This window comes from Heterocephalus glaber, unplaced genomic scaffold (assembly GCF_053883595.1).
Source record: "Heterocephalus glaber isolate CG9 unplaced genomic scaffold, H.glaber_assembly_v1.0 deba00001497, whole genome shotgun sequence".
Taxonomy (NCBI): domain Eukaryota; kingdom Metazoa; phylum Chordata; class Mammalia; order Rodentia; family Bathyergidae; genus Heterocephalus; species Heterocephalus glaber.
Window position 1 is genome coordinate 41,739,129 of NW_028258320.1, and position 24,921 is coordinate 41,764,049.

The 24,921-nt window shown below is 38.1% G+C and overlaps 1 protein-coding gene across 9 annotated transcripts in view; it reads right to left on the bottom strand.

Annotated features, from left to right (window-relative positions):
- Positions 1-24,921, bottom strand: part of Cpeb3 (cytoplasmic polyadenylation element binding protein 3) — a 212,148-nt gene that overhangs the window by 28,136 nt on the left and 159,091 nt on the right. For all 9 annotated transcript variants that reach the window (XM_021253046.2, XM_087185572.1, XM_013069855.3 and 6 more), the window contains 2 exons: positions 23,802-23,916; positions 12,690-12,871 (listed from right to left, as the gene is read on the bottom strand). In XM_021253046.2, coding sequence (XP_021108705.2) covers positions 12,690-12,871; positions 23,802-23,916 — 297 coding nt within the window. The remainder of the gene's footprint in view (positions 1-12,689; positions 12,872-23,801; positions 23,917-24,921) is intronic.

A 24,921-nucleotide genomic window follows, 5' to 3' on the forward strand; every position in this document is an offset into this window, starting at 1 on the left:
TTATAAACAAATTATGCACAGCAATCTAATTTTGCTAGATTAAGAGAGAGCTAACTGATTCTTACTTAATAATTTTCTCATGACCAAAGAGTAAACAAAAGAGTAGAAAAATAGTCATGTAAAAAGATTCCCATTTTCAATAATCTCAATTTTCGCACTACGAAAGTATTTCATACATAAGTGACCTACATTTGAGTTATAAAGAAAACTGGATTTAGTATAGCTTTCACATCTAAGTGTTCATTTGGCATAACATCTAAAAATACTACTGAAACAGGAAGAATGAGTACAGGTGACATCTCTTGCTCACATTGTAAATACTTTAAAGTTCCAGTTTTTCACAAAAACTATTCAAAACAATGCAAGCAAAATTTAATCCTAATTTCTATTTTATTTCAGGTTCAAAATCTTCATTATCACAGAAAAGATAGTACTAAAAATATGTCTTTCTTAGGTTAGAGGAAAACAAAATCCTCCAATACTTGTTTTTCAGTACCAGGGGTTAAACCCAGGGGTCCTCTACCATTGAGGTACATCCCCAGTCCTTTTTATTTATTTTTTTAATCTTGAGATAAGGTCTGGCCAAATTGCCCAGGCTGACTATGAACTTTCAATCCTCCTGTTTAAGCCTCCAGGGAGCTGGGACTGCAAGCATATGCCACCACACCTGGTCCTTTAAATCCTTTAAATGGAAAATGAACCTTAGTGTTTACATCTATAAATGAAACTTTAAATTTTGACATATGTGTCTTGACTAACACCCAGTAGTATGTTGTTGGTAGGCTTATGTTAATTTCCGGTGTGTGTCTGCCAACTTCAGCCATTTCATTATCCTTATATTAATGGACAGAGTAGGCATTAAAAAAAAAGGCCAACAATATCCTTGGACATATGGTTAGGCAACAGCCCAATTTAAAAAGGTGAGGCTCAGCAATAATACAAATTAACATCTGTATAGCCTTAATAACTTCCTAAAGCACTCCTTCACCTGTCATTGTTTATCTGTGTAATAAACTATGAGGCACTTGGGCTGGTGGTTTTTACTATCACAGGACAATGAAATTGAGCCTCTAAAATGCTAAGCATCTTGCCCAAGGTCACACCATGACTGAGAAAAGAGCCAGGAATAGACTCATAACTCCCAGTTCTCAAACCAGTACTCTTTTTTACTATAAAAACTGTTCTCTGGGAGATGGGTGTAGGATATATCTTTATGCTCCTAAGGGACCTGCCCTGTTAGTGTTCCAGGGAGCCTCTGATAGCCATGAGAATGTATCATAGCCTCATGTATGCTTGCTGAGGCAGAAAAAATGTGCTGAGTATCACACAACCTTGATATTGTCAACACAGGGACAAATTACCAATTGGCAATGAGGTAAACCATAATATAGACCTTAACTGACTGTACTTCATGATGTTAATTTTTCCTGGGAAATAGAAACTGAGGCATGAATTGTATCTGTGTAATTTATAACAATTTTCCACAATAAAATCACCAGGATACTAAAAATACTAAATATTTTTGCTAAATGCTGTAATCCAGGGGAGATGCATTGGTTCATGATGACTTGAGAAAGGTTTTACATGAAGACCTAAAATAAAAGAGAAAAGAAAAAGCAAAACCACTTAAAAAAGCACAGAAGAATTTTTTAATGTTCAAAATTGCCTACATACTAGAAAATTGTGGTAACTCTAGATGTGCCTTGCTCCAAGTAAAGAATGTTCTTAAAAGTTATTTGAAATATTTAAACATATAAAAAATTCAATAGAGGATCTATGATCTCAGAAATTCCTAACCTAGACAATTTCATGGGAGTGGGTTTGAAGATTCATTAGAGCCTGGATGAGCAGAACTGTTTAGGAAGGGAATCTAACAAACATAAGCACTTCTGCCATTACTTGACAGGAGTTTGAAAGTCTCCAAATGTCTCCTAGATTCTCCTCTGCTACAAAATGAAGAAGGTGGACTGAGGCCGGCTTAAGATTAAGTACAGCTTTAGTGTACTCTAAATGTCAAAGAATATTTTTTAGCTGCCCACACCCTACCGACGTCCCGCGGAAAACGCCCAGTCGGCCCTCTGCAAACAGGCGGGTCTTTGCACGCCCTACCGTGGTCCTGAGGCCCGCGGAAGACGCCTAATCACCCCGCTGCAGACAGCCAGGTCTGCCCATGCCCTATTTAGGTCCTGAGTCGCACAGAACGCGCTGAAACAGCCCGCTGCAGACAGGCAGGTCTGCTCATGCCCTATCTAGGTCCTGAGTAGCACAGAACGCGCTGAAACAGCCTGCTGCAGACAGGTAGGTCTGTTCACGCCCTACCTAGGTCCCCAGTCGCGCGGAACACACGCCCAATCAGCCCACTGCACATAGGCAGGTCTGTGCATGTCCTCAGTCGCACAGAAGACAGCGAATCACCCCGCTGCAGACAGGCAGCCACCTGATTCCACACTACAAAGATGCAGAGAACACCAGACCACCAGACCAAGGTACTGAGTCCCACTGTTCCCCGCCCAGAGGTAGGGGCTTCTGAGCCTTCGTCCCACTGCTCCTGGTCCAGAGGAAGGGGCTTCCCGGTCACCATTCCTCCCGCTGCTCCCAGCCCAGAGGAAAGGGCTTTTGGGCCACCTTCTGTCCCGCTGCTCCCGGCCCAGAGGAAGGGGCTTCTGGGCCACCATCCCTCCCACCGCTCCCGGCCCAGACGGAGGGGCTTCTGAGCCACCATCCCACTGCTCCTGGTCCAGCGGAAAGGGTTTCCCGGCCACCATCCCTCCCAATGCTCCCAGCCCACAGGAAAGGGCTTTTGGGTCACCATCCCTAACGCTGGTCCCGGCCCCTGTCCCACCCCACCCAGCTCAGAGGGGGTAATCCTTGCAGGCGCTAACAGGCCCCCGCCCCAGTCAAAATGAGAAAACACATAACTAAGTCTCAAAACCAGACTTCCAGATCACCTACAGCAACCCCAAAGGGAAATGAGATGGAACACTCTCATACTCAACCACCTGGACCCACTCAACTGGCAACAAAAAGGGATCTGGAAAAAATGAAATCAGAAATAATTTCTCAGATAACAGGAGAAATTGTGCCCCTAGTGCAAGACATGATTAATAAATCTAGAGAGGAGCTTAGGAACATGATGGAATCCCAAAATAAGAAACAAATGGAATCCATAAAACAGATGCAAATAGATTTCCAGGACATGAAAAACTCCATTGAAAGTCTACACAGCAGAATGAGCCAATGTGAGGACAGAATTTCAGATACAGAAGATGAGATTGCAATTAGTGACCAGGAAAAGAAAAATTGCTTCAAAATTATAAGGGAACATGAGAAATCAATCCAGCAGCTGCTAGATGATGCAAAAAAGAATAACATAAGACTGATTGGGCTCAATGAAGAAACAGGAGAGAGTGCAGATGATATGAAAAAATCTCTTCACAGAAATAATGGCAAAAAACTTCCCAGGCATGGGAAAAGAGCTTGACATACAGAGAAGTGAGGCATATAGGACTCCAAATAGCCTTGATCAAAAATAATCTACACATAGGCATATAATTGTTAAGATTCCAGAAACACAACAGAAGAACAAAGTTCTCCAAGCAGTCAGAGAAAAGAAACAAATCACATTCAAAGGAAAGCCCATCAGAATCACAGCAGACTTCTCAACACAAACCATCAAGGCAAGAAGAGCTTGGAGTGACATATTCCAAGCCCTAAAAGAAAACAGCCTCCAACCCACATTGATGTACCCTGCAAAACTATCTTTCAAAATTGATGGAGAAATAAGATACTTTCATGACAAAGAGCATCTTAGGAACTTTGTGAATATCAAACCAGCACTACAAAGAATTTTACACAATATCCTAGGAACAGACACTGAGGATCACAACCCCAGGAAGCAAAGCAGAATGAACCCATCTGGCATGACAAGAAATTAAATGGAAAGGGGGAGAACCCAACAAAAACAAAAAGTCATGGCAATGACAAGTCAATACGTTTCAGTTATAACCATCAATGTTAATGGTCTCAATTCACCCATCAAAAGAAATAGACTGGCAGAATGGGTCAAGAAGCAAAATCCAACAATATGCTGCATACAAGAAGCACACTTAATTCAAAAGGAAACTCATAGACTGAAAGTTAAAGGGTGGAAAACAATACTCCATGTGACAGGACCCCAAAAAAAGCAGGAGTAGCTATCCTCTTTGCAGATCAAGTAGATTTCAAACTAACACTGATTAAGAGAGACGAAGAAGGACACTATATCCTTGTAAAGGGAAGAATCCAAGAGGAAGAGATGACAGTCATAAATATCTATGCACCAAACGCTAGTGCACCCAACTATATAAAACAAATACTAACGGACATGAAAAGTCATATATGCACTAATACAATTGTAGTGGGGGACCTCAACACCCCACTGTCACAAATACATAGATCAACTAGACTAAAAATAAGTAATGAAATACTAGAACTCAATCGAACTCTTGAACAAATGAACTTAACAGATGTTTACAGAGTGTTCGACCCCACAAAATCAGAATACACATTCTTCTCAGCTGCACATGGGTCATTCTCCAAAATAGACCACATACTCACACATAGAACATGTTTAAGTAAGTGCAAAGGAATTGAAGTTATCCCCTGTATATTATGAAACCATAGTGCGATGAAATTGGAAATCCATAGCAAAAGAAACTCAAAAAATTTCATAAACACGTGGAAATTGAACAACACACTTCTGAATAACCAATGGGTCACAGAGGAAATTAAAGAAGAAATCAGACAGTTCCTTCAATTAAATGACAATGACAATACAACATGTCAGAATCTATGGGACACAATGAAAGCAGTCTTATGAGGGAAATTCATAGCAGTGAATACCCATATTAGGAAAACAGAACGAGCCCAATTAAACAACCTGATGCTGAACCTCAAGCTTCTAGAAAAAGAAGAGCAGGACAACTCCAAAGCTCATACAAGGGAGGAAATGATAAAGATCAGAGGAGAAATCAATGCAATGGAGACTAAGAGAACGATACAAAAAATCAATGAAGCCAAGAGTTGGTTCTTTGAAAGAATCAACAAAATTGACAAACCTTTAGCCAACCTTGTCAGAAAAAGGAAAGAAAAGGCCCAAATCCATGCAATTAGGAATGAAAAGGGTGAAACTACAACAGACCCAGCAGAAATCCAGAGGATCATCAATACCTACTTCCAGAACCTATACGCCAATAAGATGGACAACACAGAAGAAATGGACAGATTCCTAGATACATATGAATTACCAAAGTTGAATGAAGAAGACCTAAAAATTCTGAACAACCCAATATCAATCAATGAAATTGAAAATGTAATTAAAAACTTATCAACTAAGAAAAGCCTGGGCCCTGGTGGCTTCACTGCTGAATTCTACAAGACATTTAGAGAGGAACTGCTGCCACTACTGTTTAAACTCTTCAGTGAAATTGAAAGGGAAGCAATACTCCCAAATTCATTCCTGGAAGCAAGCATCACCTTGATCCCCAAAGCAGAGAAAGACCCAACTGAAAAAGAGCACTATAGGCCAATCTCATTAATGAACATAGATGCAAAAATCCTTAATAAGATAATGGCAAACAGAATGCAGAAGATCATCAAGAAGATCATACACCCTGATCAAGTGGGATTCATCCCAGGGATGCAGGGATGGTTCAATATACGAAAATCAATCAATGTAATACACTATATCAATAGAGCCAAGGACAAAAACCATATGATTATCTCCATAGATGCAGAAAAAGCATTTGACAAAATCCAACATGCATTTATGATAAAAATCCTACAAAAACTTGGAATGGATGGTCTCTACCTCAAACTGATAGAAGCCATCTATGAAAAACCAACAGCCAATATCATACTAAATGGCCAAAAACTGAAATCCTTCACACTAAAATCAGGAACAAGACAAGGATGTCCACTATCACCACTCCTGTTCAATATAGTTCTGGAAACATTAGCCTTGGCAATTAGACAAGAGAAAGAAATAAAAGGAATAAAGATAGGTAATGAAGAAGTCAAATTGTCATTATTTGCAGATGACATGATACTCTATATAGAAGACCCCAAGAACTCCACCAAAAGTCTTCTAGACTTAATAACCAAATTCAGTCAAGTAGCTGGTTGCAAGATCAACACACAAAAATCAATAGCTTTCCTCTACACCAATGACAGACTCACTGAGAGAGAAATAGGGCAAATAATTCCTTTCACAATAGCATCCAAAAAACTGAAATACCTAGGAATCATCCTAACGAAAGAAATCAAAGACCTCTTCTCTGAAAACTATGGCACTCTGAAAAGAGAGATTGAAGATGATATCAGGAAATGGACGACATCCCCTGCTCCTGGGTAGGAAGGATTAATATAGTGAAAATGGCCATCCTTCCAAAACTGCTATATAGATTTAATGCAATTCCAATTGAGATCCCAGCAGCATACTTCACAGACCTCGAGAAAACAATCCAAAAATTCATTTGGAACAAGAAGAGACCCAGAATAGCAAAAGCAATTCTAGGTAACAGAGACATGGCAGGGGGTATCACAATCCCCAACCTGCAACTATACTACAAAGCTACTGTGATAAAAACAGCATGGTACTGGCAAAGAAACAGACTTGAGGACCAGTGGAACAGATTAGAAGATCCAGAAACAACGCCAGACACACTCAGCCATCTCATCTTCGACAAAGGAGCCAAACACCCTCACTGGAGGAAAGATAGCCTCTTTAATAAATGGTGCTGGAAAAATTGGGCTTCAACTTGCCAAAGATTAAAACTAGACCTATATCTCTCACCATGCACTAAACTAAAATCAAAATGGATTAAAGATCTAAATATTAAAATAGAAACTCTGAACCAGTTGGAACAGAGGTTAGGTAGAACCCTTGAAGACATCGGTGTAGGAAAAGATTTTATGAACAAAACCTCAGTTGCCCATGAACTAGCACAAACAATCAACAAATGGGATCTCTTCTTATTAAAAGGCTTCTGCACAGCAAGAGAAACCACCAGCAGTGTGAAGAGACAACCCACAATGTGGGAAAAAATCTTCACCTGCTCTTCCTCAGACAAAGATGTACTATCTCAAATGTATAAAGAACTTAAAAGATCAGACCTCCCAAATTTAAAGACCCAATCCAAAAATGGGCATCTGAAATGAACAGACATTTCTCAGACAAAGAAGTAGAAATAGCAAATAAATACATGAAAAAATGTTCAACATCACTGGTCATTCGAGAGATGCAAATGAAAACAACGCTGAGATTCCACTTCACTCCAGAAAGAATGGCTGCTATCATGAAATCAACCAATAACAAATGCTGGCGGAGCTGTGGGGAAAGAGGAACCCTGCTCCACTGCTGGTCGGACTGTAGACTGGTGCAAGCACTGTGGAAATCAGTATGGAGATACCTCAAAGAACTAGGACTGGAAGTCCCATTTGACCCCGCTATTCCACTGCTGGAGATCTTCCCCAAAGAGTTAAAAGAATCATACCACAGTGATATATGTGCACCCATGTCCATAGCAGCGCAGTTTGTAATAGCTAAAACTTGGAAATAGCCCAAATGCCCATCAACTGGAGACTGGATAAAGAAAATGTGGTTTTTTTATAAAATGGAGTACTACTCAGCCATAAAAAATGAGAAATTAGAGACATTTATAGCTAAGTGGATGCACACTGAGGCAATACTCTTAAGTGAAATAAATAGGACCCACATGTGTAAATACCAAATAGTTTCTCTGGTGTGAGAAACTGAAAGTGTAAATAAGGACTAAATGTAGAATAGGTCATGTGAAATAGGAAGAAAAGGGGCAAAGGGAAAGGAAGTGGGAGGGCTAGGGGAAAGGCTAGAAGGGAATGGGATTAATATGAGAAAATGGAAAAATAGGAACCAAATCTTTGTAAATAGGGAGGAATGGAGGGGTTGAAGGGAGGGCTGGGCAAGGGTGAAAAATAAGAACCAAGAGAGAATATGTAAAGGTGCAAATTTCCAATGATGAATGTCATTATATTGTATTCCTAAAATGTACCAATGATTAGAATGAATAATCGATAATGTAAAATAGGAAGAAAAGGTCCAAAGGGGTAGGGGTATTGGGAGGGGCAGGGGAAAGGAAAGAAGGGAAAGGAAAAAATGCTGAGAAATGGAAAAAATGGAAATAAAGTCTTTGTAAATAGGGAAGGGTGGAGGGCGTGAAGGGAGGGCTAGGAATGGGGAAAAAATAAGAACCAAGATGCATTATACAAAGGTACAATTCCCAATGAGAAATGTAATTGTGTTGTATACCTACAATGTACCAATAAAAGAATTTAATACAAAAAAAGAATATTTTTTATACATTAAATAGCCAAAACTAATTTTATTACTGAAGTGAACATTAAGTAGAAAAGGAAAGCTGTGCAAAGTCCCTGATGGTTGACAGACAGAGATGGCAAAAGTTGCTAGAAAAGGGTTTCCCATCTGGGCCACATCTCAAACAATCAGCATTCAGCCATTCATTGAAAAATAAATAATCAATGTTTGTCCACTATGTGTCACGTTTTGAGTATAAAGTAGGTAATCTGAAAGACACACAGTCACTGCCCTTCTGGCCTATACTCTAACAGAGTAGAAGAACATTAAATAAAGCATTATTGGGCTGGGATTTAGCTCAGTGGTTCCGCCACCTGCCTCGAAACCACAAGGTCCTGAGTTCAATCCCTGGTACCAAAAAAAAAAAAAAAAGCATTATTTCATTGCAGTGGTATTTAAAGCCACAAAGCAAAAGTAAATGTACAGGAACTATCACAAAGAATCAACAACTGTGACCTCATCTTATTAAAAAGCTTTGGCAGGCCGGGGATTTAGCTCAGTGGTTCCAGAGCCTGCCTCACAAGCGCCAAGTCCTGAGTTCAATCCCCAATATGAAAAAAAAAAAAGCTTTGGCATAGCAAGAGAAACCAACAACAGAGTGAAGAGACAACCTAAAGTGTGGGAAAAAATATTTGTCAGTTGTTCCTCAGAAAAGGACTACTATGTAGAATATACAAAGAACTTAAAAAAAATCAGATTCCCCCAAATTTAAAGGCCCAATCCAAAAATGGGCATCTGAAATGAATAGACAGTTCTCAAATGAAGAAGTAGAAACAGAAAATAAATATATGAAAAAGTGTTCAATATCACTGGTCATTCGAGAGATGCCAATTAAAACAATGCTAAGATTCCATCCCACTCCTGAAAGAAGGGCTGTCGTCAAGAAATCAACCAATAACAAATGCTGGAGGGGCTGTGGGGTAAAAGGAACCGTTCTCCACTCTTGGTGGGAGTGCAGACTGGTGCAACCACTGAGGAAATCATTGTGCAGAGTTCTCAAAGAACTAAAACTGGAGGTTTCATTTGACCTAGCTATTCCCTTCTATCTTCCTGAAAGAATTAAAAGTATCATACCACAGTGATATATGCATACCCATGTTTATAGTGGCACAGTTTGTAATAGCTAAATCTTGGGAAGAGCCCAAATGCCCATCAACCGACAAATTGATAAAGAAGATGTGGGTTTTTTTATATAATAGAGTACTACTCTGTCATAAAGAAGGATGAGCTTGAGACATTTATAGCTAGATGGGTGTACCTAGAGACCATACTCTTAAGTGAAATAAATCAGACATACATGTTTAAATACCGAATAGTTTCTCTAGTGTGAGAAACTGAAAGTGTAAATAAGGATTAAAACAAATAACTGATAATTTGAAATAGGAAGAAAAGGTCCAAAGGGGTAGGGGAAGTGGGAGGGGAAGGGGAAAGGAAAGAAAGGAAAGGAAAAATTATGAGAAAAGAAAAACATGGAAACAAAGTCTATGTAAATAGGGAAGGGTGGAGGGGTGAAGGGCGCACAGGTAATGGGGAAAAAATAAGAACCAAGATACATCATGTTCAGGTACAAGCACCCAATGATAAATGTAAACATACTGTATACCTAAAATGTACCAATGAAAGAATTTAAGCAAAAAAAAAAATACCACATTGTTTCTCTGGTGTGAGCAACTGAAAGTAAAAATAAGGACTAAAATGTACAACAGACACTGGGAAATGGGAAGAAAATGTTCAAATGAGAAAGAGAACAAGGGAGGGGGAGGGGAGAAAGAAGGGACAAGAAAAAAAGAGAAAATCGAAGGAAAAAATGGAAACAAAGCTTTGTACTTAAGGAAGAGGGAATAGAGAAAAAAGAGAAGAAGCAAGATATATCATGAAGTGGTACAAATTCCCTATGATGAATGTTATCATTATGTATATCTATAATGTACCAATAAATGTTTTGCAAAAAAAAATAGTAGATGGTAATATGATGATCTATGAGGGATGTATAAGCTCCAATGAAGAAAGGATTCCTAAAATTAACATAAGTTGAGACCTAAAGGAAAAGTAAGTATTAGCCAGGCAATGGTAGGTATAATGATTCTGAGAAACAGAAAAAGGCCAGCTATGGCTAGCTCAAAATGGAGAGCTAAGGCAGAAACACATACATAGCACATGATGGGTAACTTAGGTAAGTTTATGAATTTTGACCTTTATCTGAAATAGAATCTAAATCAAAAGTTTAAAGGAGAGGAGTGACTTGTTTCAAGTTATGATTGTAAGCCAGGTATGGTGGTGCATGCCTGCAATCCCAGTACTTGGGAGACTGAGGCAGGAGGACTGCCACAAGTTTGAGGCCAGCCTGGGCTACATAGTGAGTTCAAGGCCAGCCTGAACTACATAGTGAGACCCTGTCTCAAAAAGACAAAAACAAAAACAGTACGATTTTTTTTTCAATTGAGGCTTATTAATACGTATTTCTAGTACATAATATTTACATTCCTTGTGGAGTTGGTACATATACAAAATACTTCTTAATTCCTTTTTCACCCTTTCTCTCTCTTCCCTCCTTTCTTCCTCCATCTCTTCATCCCCTTTCCATCTGAAAAAGATCTATCTCTCTACTTCCATTACCTATCTTTCATTTTGCTCTTCATAATTTTGGTTTCTCATATAAGACAGACCATGTGATATTTAAGCCTGTATGTTCAATTTATTTCACTTAAATGATCACTCTGATTGCCTTGTAGAAAATGAGTTGGAGAGGTATAAAGCTGAATTGGCGAGACCAATGGGGGTGCTATTCTGGACGTCCAGGTGGGACAAGACTAGATATCTGGTATCTTTGACAGCCTTTTATGGCTGCTTCCAGTCCTTGCTGTCTCACATAACATTCTAATTTATTCTACATATAACTGAATGCCTGCTGTGTGCCAAGTACTCCCATTCAGACTCTTTGGCACAGTGACTGAATCACAATCATGGTAGCTCTGTAAGGAACTACCACTATATGCCCATTCCACCTCTCGCAGTCCTCCCTTTATGGTTAGGCATGGAACAGCAAAAAGTCTACACATCAGTGTATAGGTTTATCAACTCCTACAACAGGGAGGACCCTAATCACAGCTATAGCAGAATTCACAAGTTTGTTCCAACAGCCTGTGCTACTTTGTTCCTCTGACTTTGAAGACCATAGATTAAGTCAGATCCTCTCTCCACAATCAGCTGAGTAAATACAGAAGTGTAATATGTGCCCCAATGCAATATTGTTACTGCACAAATGATCATCTTATTGTACAAATGATCCTCTAACTGCACAAATGATCCTCTTAAAGGCTGTGCATTAAAATAGTTCCATAGGTCACTGTATCCAATCTTGCATGGTGGCCTGCACTCACGGTGTAGGATATACTTCTTTTCCTACTTTTGCTTGGCAGGGATTCACTCTGCAGAACCTGTTTCTTTTCCTACCTTTAATAAAACGTTGCTACTGTTTTTTTTTTAAAAAAACCCTCTATAGTCTAAAATTGTGGTGATGGTTGCACAATTATGTAAATATACTAAAAACAGTTAATTGTACTTTTTTTTTTGGTACTGGGGATCGAACTCAGGTCCTTGTGCTTGCGCAGCAGGCGGCGGAACCACTGAGCTAAATCCCCGGCCCTTAATTGTACTTTTAAAATGGGTAAATTGTATGGTATATAAATACCATAAAACAGCTCATTAAGCTAATACAAACAGCACCCCCTTCCTTACAGATCATGATACTATGGATGAATAAAATGACAGCAGCAGACAACATCAGTAAGCAAAATAGCAGATAATGTGAATGCGTATATTTCATGAACAGTAAAACTATAAGGAGTTGGAGAGGAAATTGAAGAGGATAGCAGCTATTTGGTTCCAATGACTGCTACCATATGTAAACTTGCAATTTTAAGAAGATCCAGAAATTCAAATTTTTATTTATACTCCTGAACATATAGATGTTAGGCCAAGTTTGTTTAAAGAGCACTGTGTAAGTCAAACAGGTCATCAGTTCTCTACCTTTGTTAATGCATCATCTTTTGAACAGAATTGATTCAGTATGCTAATTTCTGAAGATTTACTGTCATAAGTGTAACAATAATAGGTGAGGCAGGAGGTTCATTAATTCCTTAAATACCAAGAAGGGTGCTCACCTTTTCAGGTAGCCCAGAAGGACTCACGGACTAATATCATGCAAGACAGAGCTGATCACAAGGTGTTTTTCTCCTAGGGACTCACAAAATAAATTTCATTTCTTTCCCACAGCACTTCCATTCTGACTGCTTACCCGTTTGTCAATGTCATTGTGTTGAAGCTGCACAAAGCGCGCGCTGATAGCTGCAATGTAACTCTGCTGATTGGAGAATGCCACACGGCCAGCACCTTTGGGGTACTTCAGCTCTGGGTCCGTGTCAATTCCAGCATAGCAGACACCACCATACAAACGGTCCATGATCATTGCCAGTTCAACTACAAGAAAATAAACATGGCTATGTATAAACATTTGGAAAACAGTTTTTCCCAAGAGAATAAGACTCTTAATTAAGAGTAATTAAGAAAAGGAAAACCCATGTTAGGTATCATCAAGGATGACTGCATCAGTCTCACTACTCAAGTAGGGGAGCTCTACTCAAACAATATTTAAAAATAAAGTGGGGAAAAAAAGAAATTTAAACATATACACATAAGAGTTTATATAATCAGAATTTAAGGCAACAATGTAAAAGAAATGATGTGCCAGTAACCCTCCTATTTTAATTTCCAACTTCTTGGCCTACTGGAATGGGTCCAAGGTAGCCAAAGCATTCCAAAATGTCCTAACAAGTTAGTGAGAAACAGTTCTATTTTACTGACCTTTAAGACTGAAAGCAGCTGCTAATGTCACACTTTTATATTAGGACTAAGCTATACAAAGAATTAATTCCTCATTTTAACTACAGACAACATGTTTATAGATTTAAAGTAAATCTCTATATTAATAAAAAATTAAAGATTTTAAAGAATATATTCCACCCAACTGAGAAATCTCTATATGAACCTCTCACATTGAATTCTACACAATACTAGTAATGATATTAGCAGCAATAAACATTTGCTGAGCACCTATAATGTGCCAGGAAAGCACTAAGTTCCTTCATAAGCCATAAAAGCACACCCATTCTGTCCCTTGCTACAGGTCCAAAGATTTGGTCTGTACTCTGCCACATTTCTTGCCTTTATATTGGTAAATTTACAAAATGCTTTTAAGGAAGGCATTGAAAATTAAACCACTCCAATAGTCTGATTCAAAAATATACCCATCATCAAGGTACCATGGAAAAATACTTACCTGCATCGCCTGAGGGTAACTATTTACTTGAAACTGGACAGCACCTCTTCCATGTAAGACCATTCCTTTTAGGCCATAGTATAAATCCAAAAGACTCAGCCCTACTTCTGGGAAGTGACCCAAATAGCCATTTTCCTCCAAAATCTGCATATGGCATTTGGAAAGGAAAAGACCGAGAGGATACATGATGACCTGGTCACAGCCAATGTGAAAAGACCATCACACAATGTGCAAAGAGCTCCAAAGGAATGAGCATCTGGGGAGAAGGAAAGCACCACAATTTGGTAGAGTGGAGAAGATTTTTTTCAGCAGATACAAGAGTTGAAGGGCTGAATGGTATAAGAAGCTCTTGCCCCAGTATTTCTACAAATAGAATGAAAGCCAAATATTATTGATTCCTTTAATATAAAACTAATGAGACAATAATAAAAACTGCATGACCATGTCAGAAGGAATATCTCTTTAACTCTTTTAAAATTTCTTTCTATACCAGACTGCCTAATATTGGTGCCTGTTTTCTAAGTGCCTATTTGTAAAAGGAAAAATGACCTGTAACCAATGGGTAATTGTCAAGTGAGAAAATAAGGTAGCAATAACTCAGCCCAAGAGTGAGTGCTATTAAAGATGGAGCAGCAGAAAGCCATCTCAATTATTCCATTATGGTCAGAATTACTGAATAATATCAGCCAAGGAAGCATTGTTGGTTAGAGCTCTGTGGCCTCTACTGCAGTCTCATGGCAGGCTCCAGGAATCCCATTTATTTGGACAATGCAACAAGATTCGTGCCCATACTCTGAATATCAGAGTTCAATGGTTATTCACACTTCATCCCAACAGCCCATCATGGTTTAAGTTTCTCCTTCTATGGCTAATATTATCCTATAATAGAGATCAAGAAACTGAAGGTAGGATTACTATTTATTACAATCATTCATGGATTTCCTTCACTGGCCACATGGGCTTAGTAAAGTAAGTAACCTCGGGGCCCCGGAAATTTAATACTTCTAATTTTCCAAAGACCAGGTTTGCTCTGGAATGGAAAAAGAGAGGATATACTCTCTAAGCCTGATGAGTAGAAGGAAAATGCTGGCAAAGAACCAAATGGCATGTGTTTTCCACAACAGAAAGGACCCAAGAAGACAACTGATTAAGAAGGCACACCAGTTGTGAGCGTAAAGCTCCAGTTGAGAAGAGTTACTGTACCCAAAGGTTCTTCTACATCATAATGTCCTCCAAGGAATCCTAGAGATCCCCTGATGCCAGAGAAGGTGCTTCCACAAGCAGAAACAGTCCATTACTTTGTAAATCTATCTTCTGGAAAATCATCTCCATGTGCCAAAGATTAGATCATGACTCATGTTGCTGGCAGTTAAGTACTTCTGATAGAAAGCAGAAACCCTCATCCATTTATGCTTTTATGAAAACTAATTATAAATAAATTATTTCCATTTATGAGCTTAGTCATTTTCTTGGTCACCAAAATGTCTGAAGACATTTGAGCCAATAATGTCTCAATTGAGTGAAGGGCAATTTGTTGAAAAGCTAGAAGAAACCAAAGCGTCTAAAGGAAGAAGGTTTTGGAGACTATGGAAATATCCTATCTCTCTACCCTAATCTATATTTTAACTATAGAAACTCTAATATAATATTATGATCATCCTTGAAGAAGAATAACAAGCAATTGTTGTTTACATTCAGTCTTTTACTCAACCAGTAAATCTTCACTCAGTACATTTCCTGCAGGCTAAACTCATAACAGGGTCAAAGACCAGAAAGATGTAAGTACTAAACAAAGTTTCCAATTATTAAGAAAAATAACCAGTTTTTCAATAAGTGACCCTCTTTTTCAATAATTTTAATGGTATAAGAACAGGATTAAAAAAGAACCAATTTAATTCATCCATTACTATATAGGTGACAAACAAACACAGAGTAAGCCTTTCTCAAGTTCTCTAAATTTCCAATCTGAGATTTTTCTTTTTTACAGAAGATATAAATTTACCATCAAATGTCAGATTTACAGCTACTTTTAGAGTTTAGGTTTTAAAGAATTCTTTACAAATATTATCATTAGTTAATATAGGAAAGTCCCATAAAAGTTTGGTTCCTCTGGTTCAAGAAAAGAAAAGATTGCCATTTTGACTACTTGGAAGGTGGAAAACCAGAAGAAAAGCAGTAAAGATCTAGCAAGAGTGAACTAAAATCTTCATAGGTTCATCTATGCTTTGTGATCACCAACCTCCTCACAAAGTCTGAGTCCTTGATCAAGGATGTGTCATACTGGGAATATAATAAAACCAGCCACTTAGCCGATGACAGTGAATTCTCTTTCTAAACCACCCTGTGTTGAAGGAAGGGAAGGGACAGAATTTCTCCTGGGAGCATGTACCTAATATTTAGCCCAAGGAAGATGAGGGTACCACAACAGGGCATAGAGGTGAAGGAGTCTGGAGTTCACACAGACGTGACAGCAAGCATAGCGTCCATGCGGAAGTCAGGACTCTCCTAACCATTTTTTTTTTCTCTTAACAAGACAGTGTTCTCAGGGTCTGTCTGGTCACAAGGGTGGATAATTAATGGGTCTGGCAGCCACATCCAAGGGCATACTGTACTTTGGATAAGATGCTCTGTCCTCCAAAGTCAACTCACACTATCACATGAACAACTTCCACAGTAGCAACAACACTAGTATGAGTATAACCACTATGCCATGAACTGCAGATGAGCTTCACTATGACATTAACTGGAAAGGGAAACAGAAATAATACAGCTGTGTGGAGTATACAGCAATCTCATAAATCCTTCTGCATTGTGGTAACAATACCGCTAAAGTATAGCACCTCCATGATTCAATAACTTCTCTAGGAATCTCTTAACTCAGTCAAGTTGATAATTAAGGTTAATTGGCACCATTCTACTCCTGTCAACTTGACACTTAATCATATCTCCTTAAATCATACTTAATCTCCAAATAAACACAATAACAAATAATAATTCCCCCTACTATGATATAACTATTCTGGGTACAGCCAAAAATACCATAATCCCTTTGCAAAGTCTCAACAATTCTAGCATCAGTCAAAAACATCCATGTCCAAGGCCTACTCTGAATCAGACTCAAAGCAAACTTAGCTTGGAAACCCCTCTAAAATTAAAAAAACAAGTTACATATTCCCAAGATATAATGGCACAGTGTAGTCATTCCTATTCAAAAAGGGAGGAATAGCTGTTAGAAAAGAATCAGACCAAAGCAAGACCAAAATCTAGGAGGGCAAACATTAAGTTCTCTAGCTCCATGGCGACATCCAGGGCACATGGTGGTAAGATGTGAGGTTTAGATGAGTTGGACAGCCCCAATCCTATGGCCTTGCTGTTGCATCCCACATGGCCTGTCTCTTGGGCTAGGTTAGCTCACTGCTTGTGGATTTCCTTGGCAGATATTCCAAAATTTTGCAATCTCTAACTTCTTGAGATCTCTGTTGCACCTTTGGCTTTTGTTTCCACAGTGTCACACATTTACTTCTAAGGACACACTGTCTAGCCTCCCAGACTTTCCTCTGAATTCCTCTATAGCCCCACAACTCTGGCGTGCCTATAAAACCAACATCACATGGATGCCACTAAGGACTGACACTAGTACAAGCAGTGTTTGACACTAGTACAACCATGGCTGTGGCAGCCTCTGACTGCTGGAATGACTGCGCATAGTGAAAAGAATCATGGGGAATCAATTCCCTATAGTGGTGCCCCTTCTCAGGCAGGAGGCCCAGAGGCTCTTTTCTCAAATGAAAGGTTTATTCTTTTGCATCTTTGAGTCTATGATGAGTGAGGTCTTACCTGATTCTGAGATTCTGTCCTTTTTCTTCTTGTCCCAGTTCAAAGTACTTGGTTTCTTTTTAGTGGTATGAATCTTTTCAGCAACCACACCCTTTGGCCCCAACATTATACATGCTTGCTTTCTAGCTAAAATTTAAGTTTTTCAAATCTTTCTGCTCCCATTTCTCAATGTAAATCTGGCTAAAAGCAGCCATCAGTACCAATGGCACAGCCTGAACACTGGGCTGCCTTCAAATTTCCTCTGTCAGATCAATTAGCACATCACCTTTAAATTCAGCCACACACAAAGTCTTAGGAGATGGAAAAAATGTAGACAGTCTTTTTTTTTTTTCCAGAGTGTAACACAAGTGGTCTCTAGTCCAATTTGCAACACAGTTCTTATTCCCAATTGAAACCTTCCAAGCCTGGTCTTTGTTGTCCATTTGTTGCTCATTTCTATGAGTGTTCTGATCTTCTGAGCTCTACCCAGAACCATCCATCAGCCTCTTCTTACAACATTTCAGGCTTCTCTAGCTTGCCTCTCCAAACCTTTCCAAACTCTTTCTGCAAACCAGTTCTGAAGGCTCTGAACCACGTGGTCAGGTAGAGTCACAGCAACAACTCCACTTCTCTGCTACCATTTTTTAAAACTCAGCTTTTCATAGCTGAGACCAAATACTCAACATACAAAAGGAGGAAGAGTTTATTTTTTGCTCATGGTTTTAGAGGTTTCAGTCCATGATTACCATGCTCCACAGCAGGGACATCATGGAAGAAGGCAGCAGGGTGTGGCAGAGCAAAGCTGCTCACTTCAGAGTGGCCAGGAAGCAGAGCACAGGGAAAGAGTGCCAACAAGAGATACATCCTCCAAAGGTACATGCCCCCACCCCCGACCTTCAACTGGGCCGGACCTTCTAAGACCACATTCAGCTCTGAAAACCACTAGATTAATCTGATAATAAGTATCACCCTCATGATCCAATCCAGTCAAGTTGACATTAAAGACTAACAGACCCAATTTGTGAGAGCAGTTCACATACCTCAAGAGGAGGAAAAGTGCTCATAATTCTATATCAGATGTTGAAAAGTTAAGAATATTTTAAAATAGATGGCATGAAGAACCAAATCAAAGTGTTTAACTTGATTAAACTGAACTGGTATCAAGTTGACTATTACTCTGTTACTGAGACAACGTCCCATATCTCAGCTGAAACAGCTTCCTTCTGTGCAAAGAGAGACAAATTTGAAGTGTAAAATCTAAAAATGATTCACTTGTTGTGTCCTTAGACCAATTACTCCTTCTGAACTCTATTCCCTCTTCTCTAAAATGCAAAGTTGACCATTTACAATCTTAAGAGAGTTATAATGAAGATTAAACATAAACAAGTGCTCTAAGCACACTGCTGAGTACTAAGTGGCAATCAAATGTTTAGTTTTGTCCAGGGAATGTTTTGCTCCTACTCATAAATCTTTGCTTAACATAAAGTTGGCCTTGCTTCTGCTCTATAAGCTCCAATCCATCCAAGTTATCTTTGACTTTATGCTAATATTTCTCAATCTTCCATTTCATTTATATGGCAAAATTTGACAGCAGTTGTGGGTAAGTGTTTGCTTTTTGGGGGGATGGAGACCAAAAACTCATACTAACATTAGAAAGTTCTTAGCCCTAATGGCAATGCAGTTAATCAAGCCAGTCAAATATCTCAAAGCAAGTCAGCAAGTCAGATATGTCAAATCTGAAGTTTATTTGGGACATTTCATACTGAACATGGGGCTGGATTAAAAAAAAAACCTCTTACTGCTGAGAAACTTGATACAGTATAGGATGGTTTCAGAGTGCTTCTCACTTTACAGAACAAAAACGAATATTGTTATAATACTCCCATTTCATAAATCACAAGAGTGTGATTTCCAGTTCACAAGAACTATCACAATGCTTTTACAGAATGTCTGAAATAAACGATGTTAGTAAAACTCAGAATATATGCCTCTCTATATATGACACATATCACTGACTACCTGAGAAGTGTTTGTTTTCCAGGCCTAGGGATGTAGCTCGGTGATAGAGTGCTTGCCCGGCTTGCATGAGGCCATGAATTCAATCCCCAGCTTCACACACACACACACACACACACACACACACACAAAGTTTTTACCTTCTACATAAAAGCCATCTTCATGACAGAGCAAGGGAAGGGAAATTAGAGAAGGAAATTTCAGGGTCCATCATAGAATTATCAATAGGGAACAAAATAGAAAGAAAAGAATTATCAAAGCAATTAGTTAAGAAAGATAGAAAACCCAAAGATGAAAAATAAAATGGTAGAACCCAGGGGTTCAGATGAACAATCTTTCAAGATTGATTTATTCTGCAGGGCCCAGTTTGATAAACTATTGGAAGAAGTTGTGAAGTAGAAGAAAAGCTTACATGCCTCTAACTGAGGGTTTTTCAAGTCTGATCAAGGTTGGGAATGGATAGTTCCCATAGATTGGTCACTGAGACAGACAGTCCTCAAATCAGAGCTGCAGCCAAGAAGCTGGAGAGAAATACTCATGTTAAATACTCATGTTAATAAGTTGGGGGAGTATTTGGAGACCAGATATTTCATTCTCCACTTTTTCCTGGTGATCTCCTCATAACCCCCAACTCTGACTCATATTTCCTGTTAGAGTGATGCAGTATGCATTTTGGAAAGGACTTAATGCCATAGGGATATCCAAGAGGGTTATTTCTGTGTGGATATTCAGGAAGACATTTTGCTTATATTCTTGAATGAAGTGTGGAAACATGCTGCTGTACTTCTAGGTGGCAGAAACTAGAGAACCAGACCAACTGACCATTTCCTTATATTGACTCTCAGAAGAGTGTGCAAATGTTAGCCACGTGGTGGCATGGTGAGTCTACCAACAGCCTCTTCTAGCAGGGGGATGGGGGGAATTGGGGAATATATAGAAAGAAATCAAGACCTAAGAAATAACCAGACTTGAGGCAAATCATCCTTAGCTTGCTACTGTCATTGATGCAAGTGAGAGAAGGGATAAGAGACAATGGGAAAGTATGTTATCTGACCTAGAGAAACCCACAATCAGGTGATGAGAAAACTCATCTAGATCTGGGTTTTCCATTGATATTTTTCCATTTTCAAGTTAGTTTTTCCAAACCTATGATTTTTTCCCCTCAATATGAATGGACGAAGGAGAAAGAGGAGAAGGAGGAGGAAGAAGAGGAGGAGGGAGGAAGAAAGAATAAGAAAATGGTAGGAAGAAGGAAGAAGCTGGTTTATCTAAGGACCAGAAAAGACAACCTGAATTTAGGACAATACTGCCTAAAACAGGTTGCCTTATTTCTTCGGAGATGTTTGTATATTTCCATTTGGAAGGATAAGGACTGTATTTAGAATAACTGGTAGTAATAATGATACCTGTCTTAGAATGGACAACTTCAAACATTAAAAAACAAAAACAAACAAACAACCCTCACAATATCCATAGAAATAACTCTTTTGAGTGATAACATTTTAGTTACTCTATCATGTTAAAGAACAATTTTTGGGTCAGGCTAAGCTGAAAATCCACCTAGACACTTAACATCTCAACTGTTCAGTTGGGTCATTTCTATCTAGTTCAGGATCACTCTCTAGTTAGAGCCTGAAACAGTTTTAAGACTTTTCAGAATTCCATTGGAAATAATAAAAAATGTAAAAAAGTATTTAAAAACCAAATTTGAGAATCACTCTATTAAAAAGAATATGTTAGCATCTAATTAATTCTAAGTTAGCATTTTATCATGCCATTCCTTATGTTCTAAAATTTTTGACCTAATGCATATGATGACTTAACATGACAGTAAAATGTTCATTCAGTTTGGTGCAACATGTACTCACTCAATGTCAGTAACACAGTGATATTCAATAACGTTATTGTTCAAATGAACTGTATGAACCCATTTATGATTGTCTAGCAAAGTCAAAATGAATTCCTTTAAAAAGTCTTCTATTCCAAGACACATGGTCCAAAAAGCTCAGTGTATGTCAGAGAAACCCAATTCTATACATAGATAAATGTTGCAGATGTTAGCTTTTTTTTGTCTAGGTTACATAGCTTCTAATCTAGAAGTTTTGGGATAGATAGTGAAGATCTAAAACATCAATGTAGATTACTTAGCTACCTAGAAACAAGTTAAACTTATGGGAAGTGTTGGCAAGGGAAGAACATTTTCATTAGACTAAATGACTTTAGATTACTACTCACACAACTACAAAAACAATTTTAAGAAAAAAATATCTTAGGTTAGTTTTTACAAAAGCAAAAATCTTCAAGATGTATAAGGTATACAATCTAGGCAAAGAATGCAAAATCCCATTTCTGACTAGATAACTAACTATATGTAAGTTTTGTCTAATACTAGTACTTGAAGCATTTTGCAGGTACAGAATGTTGAGGAATACAATTTTGTGTCTTAGGGTTCCCTTCTTATGGAGTATCAGTGTGATCACTGACCAAATGTGAAAAATGGATCTTCATAGGACCTGTAGAAAAAAAATGATATACAGGTCCTACCTACCCTTCTAAATCATTAAAAACAGCAAAAATAAAAGATGAATAATACAAGAGGTAATTTAGCTTATAAACTGGAGTTTCTATGACTTAAAAAGAGACAAAAGAAGTTAAATCCAGTTCTGATATTTTATAATGGTGGGAGACCTTTGTTTCAGAATATTTTTCCAATTCCCACATATTAAAAAGAGAGTTGGGGTACAGTACTAAAAATAAATTTGTGCTTGTAAATTAGTTGCAAAAAAGAACAGTAAGAATACCGGCAATGAATGTCCATTTGTAGAATACACATGCAGTTAAAAGAATACCTAAGAGAATTTTTCTTCCCCCAACTCCTGATCATAAGAACAGTTAGAAAAAGTTAGGAATATTCTACAACATCCCCATTCACATTTTTTAGAGCACAAGCTTAAGTTAGAAACAGAGGGCTGCATTTGCTCTCATCTCATAATGCTGTTTCTACTTGAGTTGGAACCTCCTGGACTTTATTCTAGACAGCAGATAAAGACGAGGCATTTCTGCTGCTTTGCTGGCCCTCTTTGGCACAGTTTTCCATTTGGATGAAAATAAAATCCAACAATATTTGGCTTTCTTGAATAGTATAAAAATATAGACTCCATGGTCATAATTAATATTTTTAAAGTCCTTCAAAATGAAATGAGAATATATTTTTACATAAGTCTAAGATTAACTTTTAGTTATAGAGTAGGAATTGAATAAATATGTTCAAAATGTTGCAAAACTTTCAGAACTAGGAAGTCATTAAAGTCACAGAGCCAAATAGCTATAGGTTACCTTTTACAGTTCTGTTTTCACGAGATGATTTTGATGATCTCTGGTTTTTTCATTTGTGGGGTAGTACTAAGTCTACTTGCTCACAAATGACACAAGCAATATACTTTTGCAACTACACTGGCAATGGCAACCTTATTTTTTGTTTTAATTTTTAAAAAATGAATATATTCTAAGAGCTTTAAAATCTCCACTTTTACAAGTAATTTTATTCTACTGGCAGTAACACTGATCATTAGGAGACTGATGGACAGCTGCTTAGATCTGTCATTGGATTTAAATATTGAAGTCATCAGTGCAGCATTGCTCCAAACTCTCTAGTCAGTCATAATTCTGCTCAATCTCAACAGTACAATTACATCACCATTGGAAAACAGGGAAGCTTTTATATTCATAATAAAATGCCCAGATATATGATTCATTTATCAAACTTCATGAGAAAAAAGAAGAATTCATCTCACCTGAGATGAGTTCAGTTTGATTCCCAGGGGTACAATTTCCACCAATGGTTTGGCTCACCACTGAGTGGACACACAGCTGCACCTGCCAGATTTCTGATGAGGTGACTTCTTTTTCTGTCATCCATAAACAATGCTAACTAGCATCTGAATGCATGTTGCCAAATATATTATTTTTAAAATATGTGGTTAAATAGGAAAGCACTAAATAGAGTTCATCCTTTCAACATAATGATTTAATAAAATTCACTCTTGCACCATAAGAAGATACAGCATTTTGGAAGAAAATGTTTAATCACGAAAAAGTCAGCTCAGTGAAAATGACACAACAGCCTTTTCTTTGGAGATGGTGTATAGCTGACTGGGAACTAGAACATTACTTAAGACTAAATGCATTGGGGATTTTTGTTGCTGTTTTTGTTGTTGTGGTGTTACTATTTCCACTCACCAGCTCGGAGGGGTCGTGGAACTCCCCCAACAAAGATAGTTTTTCTGGGGTCCAAAGGCTGAGAACCATCCATTACAAAGTCACTGTCACTTAGGTTCCATGGTCGAATTTGCACCTGAAAAAAAGGTGTTTACTTGGTCCTTACTTCATTTCCATCAACCCCAAATGAGAATAAGATGACTAAAGATAAACCCACTGATTTGAGCATCTTAAAACATACATAACCCAACAAAATCCAATTAATTAGTTAATGTAATCTACATTAAATGCCTTTCAGTAAAACTTTCTGGGAAGCTACAGTTCTCAGTACTCAACACTCTAGACATGTACCATGAAATCTTCATAAACCACCTGTGTTTTTGGGTTTTTTTAAAAGGTAATCAATCTTTTAGAAATACATTCTGTCAATCCCCGGTACCAAAAAAAAAAAAAAAAAGAAACACATTCTGAATTTTGGATCAGATTTGTTTTAACACATAATAAATTGTTTACAACCTGTCGAAGTATATCATTTAACTTTTAAGAGCCCACCTAAAGGAAGGGAACAGGAACATTAGGAATATTCCCCAAGAATCATCTAAATCCCTGGTTTTAAATTCTCATCATCCCCCAAATTAAAATATTTATCTTTCAGTAACATGATTTAACACAGATTAACAATCATTAAGTTACCAAGGAATTATCAAAGACATCAAATGCTGATGCACGTAATTTTGATTCATCTGATTTTTCTAAATGAGGTTGGTTAAATAAAGGCAAGCCTAGAAATGAAGTAAATGTTTTAAAAATTAGAAAAAGAAACCTTTATGCCATATTTCTACTTAGTAATTCTCGTAACTATGTCTCTGATTTCCTGCCCATACTTGGCTCTATTTTAGCAGAGAGTAAAAAAATAAGGTCATCAGCTTAATCTTAAAACATATTCCTTTTAATCATAACTCAACCATCAGAAGATCTCTTAAAAAAAAACCCTCCCATCCCCAAAGGTGAATTTGGCACTGCCTGAAAACTAAGCAGCCAGGCATGTGAGCAGCTGCGGGCCCTGGGAAGCCAGTGGAGTGCACAGTGGGACCTGGTTCTGTCCTTAAGCCACATGTCTCTCCCCCAACCTCCCAAGTGA